The 2,438-nt window shown below is 63.2% G+C and overlaps 1 protein-coding gene across 1 annotated transcript in view; it reads right to left on the bottom strand.

Annotated features, from left to right (window-relative positions):
* Positions 1 to 330: 330 nt before the first annotated feature.
* LOC102381677 (17-beta-hydroxysteroid dehydrogenase type 6-like) overlaps positions 331 to 2,438 on the bottom strand; it is a 2,307-nt gene continuing 199 nt past the window's right edge. The window contains exons 2-6 of the mRNA XM_025191358.1: positions 2,338 to 2,434; positions 1,722 to 1,728; positions 1,354 to 1,590; positions 998 to 1,161; positions 331 to 551 (exon numbers count right to left, since the gene is read on the bottom strand). Of these exons, the coding sequence (XP_025047143.1) occupies positions 331 to 551; positions 998 to 1,161; positions 1,354 to 1,590; positions 1,722 to 1,728; positions 2,338 to 2,434 (726 nt within the window). The remainder of the gene's footprint in view (positions 552 to 997; positions 1,162 to 1,353; positions 1,591 to 1,721; positions 1,729 to 2,337; positions 2,435 to 2,438) is intronic.

Below are 2,438 nucleotides of genomic sequence, written 5' to 3'. Positions count from 1 at the left end.
TGAGTCACTGAACAAGGCCGCTGAATGAAGCCAACTCCGGGGGCAAGGGTCCAGCCCGCTTTGCTCTTCCAACATCCTCTTGTGCTGGCGACGGTGTGTAACAGCAAAAGACAAGGACACGAGCGACTCCCTCCCCACTGCCCCACGTTGTAAAGCTTCCAGGTCTTATCGATATGGGCTGCTGCTGCCTTTGGCCCCCTTGCAGAGCGCAGCCCAGCAGTGTTTGGATTTCAGGTAGAGAAGAGCGGGTGCGCCTCCCACAAGTGGCGCTGGGACACCCCGGTAGCACCCGGGGCATCTCCGCTGCGCGGCTCCCGGGGACCTCGCTGCCTAGATGCCCAGGGCAGGCTTGGGCTGGGAGCAGGTCAGCGCGAGGCCTGCCCACGAGGTCGGCAGGTAGCTGAGCGGGAGGGAGAGGAGCTTGGCAACCCAGCCGCAGGAGTAGCGGGTGCGGGGGTGCTGGGCCGTCAGCGCGTGCTCCATGGCGTCGGTGACCAGGCGGAGGTTGTCACTAGGTAAGATGAGGATGAGCTTTCTGGTGGTCTCAGAGTCTATGCAGATAAAAAATCTGTCTGTGAGCAGCCCAGCTGGGCTGGGCTGTGGGAACAAGCAGTGCAAGGGACAGGGAAGCCCAGGGGCAATCTGGGCACCATTGCAGCAGCGGGGACTGGTGCTGGACTCTCCCCACACCTGGGCCCAGGGACCTGCCCCTTGGATTCCCAGCGGTTGAAGTACTGCTGCCCTTGTTTGGGGCATGGCTCCATGCCTGCTCCAGGCTGTTCAGGATGTGCTGGGAGTTTGACATGGGCCAGGCTGGGCCGCTGGTGCAGCTCCCATTGCCAAAGCTGGGCACGGTGCCCATGGGGGCTGGGGTCTCCATCAGTCCATGCCCCAGACTGGTCACTGCCCTGTCCCAGCAAAATTCCCCCCACAGGTTTCCAGCCCCCAAATCCATCACGGTCACACCCCAGCCCATGGGTCCGGCCCCCAGACTCACAGCGGTCAAAGTACTGCTGCCCGTAGGCCTCCTTGACCTCGGTGAGGGCACAGCTCCACACCTGCTCCAGGCTCTTCCGGATGCACCGGGCCTCTAAAATGGGTGTGCGGAAGCCGCCCGGCTCGATGATGGAGACCTTGACCGCAAAATTGCAAAGCTCGCGCCTGGAATGGAACTGGCAGAGTAAACGCGGGGTAGAAACCTGATTTGGCTTGACCCACGGCCCCGCCACAGCCCTCACCGGCACCCAGCTTCCCGTAGGGCTGGTGCATCTTTGTAAGCAGGCTGAGGGGAGGTAGCTGGGCTAGAAGGGGCCCAGGAGAGGACACAGTTCATGGGGGCTGCAGCCCATGTACCTCAGGCTATCGGAGAAGGCCTCCATGCCGTACTTGGCAGGGCAGTAGCCACCTCCAGTTATGGAGAGTTGGCCCGCTGCGCTGGTCACACTGGCGATGCGGCCCCGGGCTCTGCGCACCAGGGGCAGCAGGCTCAGCCCCACCAGGTACACGTCCAGCACCTTGACGAAGTCGGCCTTGCTCAGCCACTCGTTGGGGATAATTGGGGTCCTGGAGCCAGCGTTGTTCACCAGCCCCAGAGTCCGGTAGAGGGGAAAGCATGAGAGCTCTGGGCTGGCTCCTTACCTGGCCCGATCCAGCTCCCAGAGCAGGAGCACCGGGGCTCAGCCCCTGCCAGGCAGCTCCCCTGCACGCTCTGGTGGGGCCAGCAAAGCCCTCCTGCCCTGACTGAGTTATGATGACAGCCTGGTTTTGACTCACCAGGTTTCCTCAATGCAACCCCCTTCCCGGGCAGGACTGTCCTGGCCCGTTGGTCCCAGCTTGCCCCGTTCTGCAGCCCAAGCCTCTGCTGGAGCTGACAAGTGGCAGAGAAGGGCAGGCAGGGGCTGGGGCACGGAGCGGGCCCTCAGGAAATGACGGAGGGCTGAGAGGGATGTGAGGCTGCAGGACACTGAAGGGCGGGGGGAGATCACGGGGGATCTGCTCTTTACCATCTCGAGAGCTCCCCGGGGATGAGTGGGGCAGTCAGGGCAGCAGCCCCGGGATGGGCCACATTGAGGCAGACAGGCAGAGAGCAAAGTAGTTTGAAGGGCTTGAAGTGAATAGGGTTTCTCTCGCAACCCGCCCCCTCCTTTAGGATCTGCCCCTGCCCCTGGAGAAACTGGAGTCTGGGCTGCGGGGACCTCTGCGCAGCACTTGGCGGGAATCTCCTGCTTTTATGTTCAAGGAGGTGCTGTGCAGGGAGCCGGGATCAGGGTTGTGCTGCACGGGGACCAGCCCAGAACCAGTCCCCCGCACGGAGCAGAGCACAGCACGAGGCTTCACCTCGGTCCCCCACCTGCCCCTTCACCCAGGCACTGGCCGCAGCAATGCTGTCGGAGCAGGTGACATCCAGGATCACCGTCTGCCGCCTCCCCGATGGCTCC

Source organism: Alligator sinensis, unplaced genomic scaffold, assembly GCF_000455745.1.
Source record: "Alligator sinensis unplaced genomic scaffold, ASM45574v1 scaffold1065_1, whole genome shotgun sequence".
Taxonomy (NCBI): Eukaryota; Metazoa; Chordata; order Crocodylia; family Alligatoridae; genus Alligator; species Alligator sinensis.
Note: the sequence above shows the minus strand (reverse complement) of the source record. Positions and strands in the feature narration are given on the sequence as shown.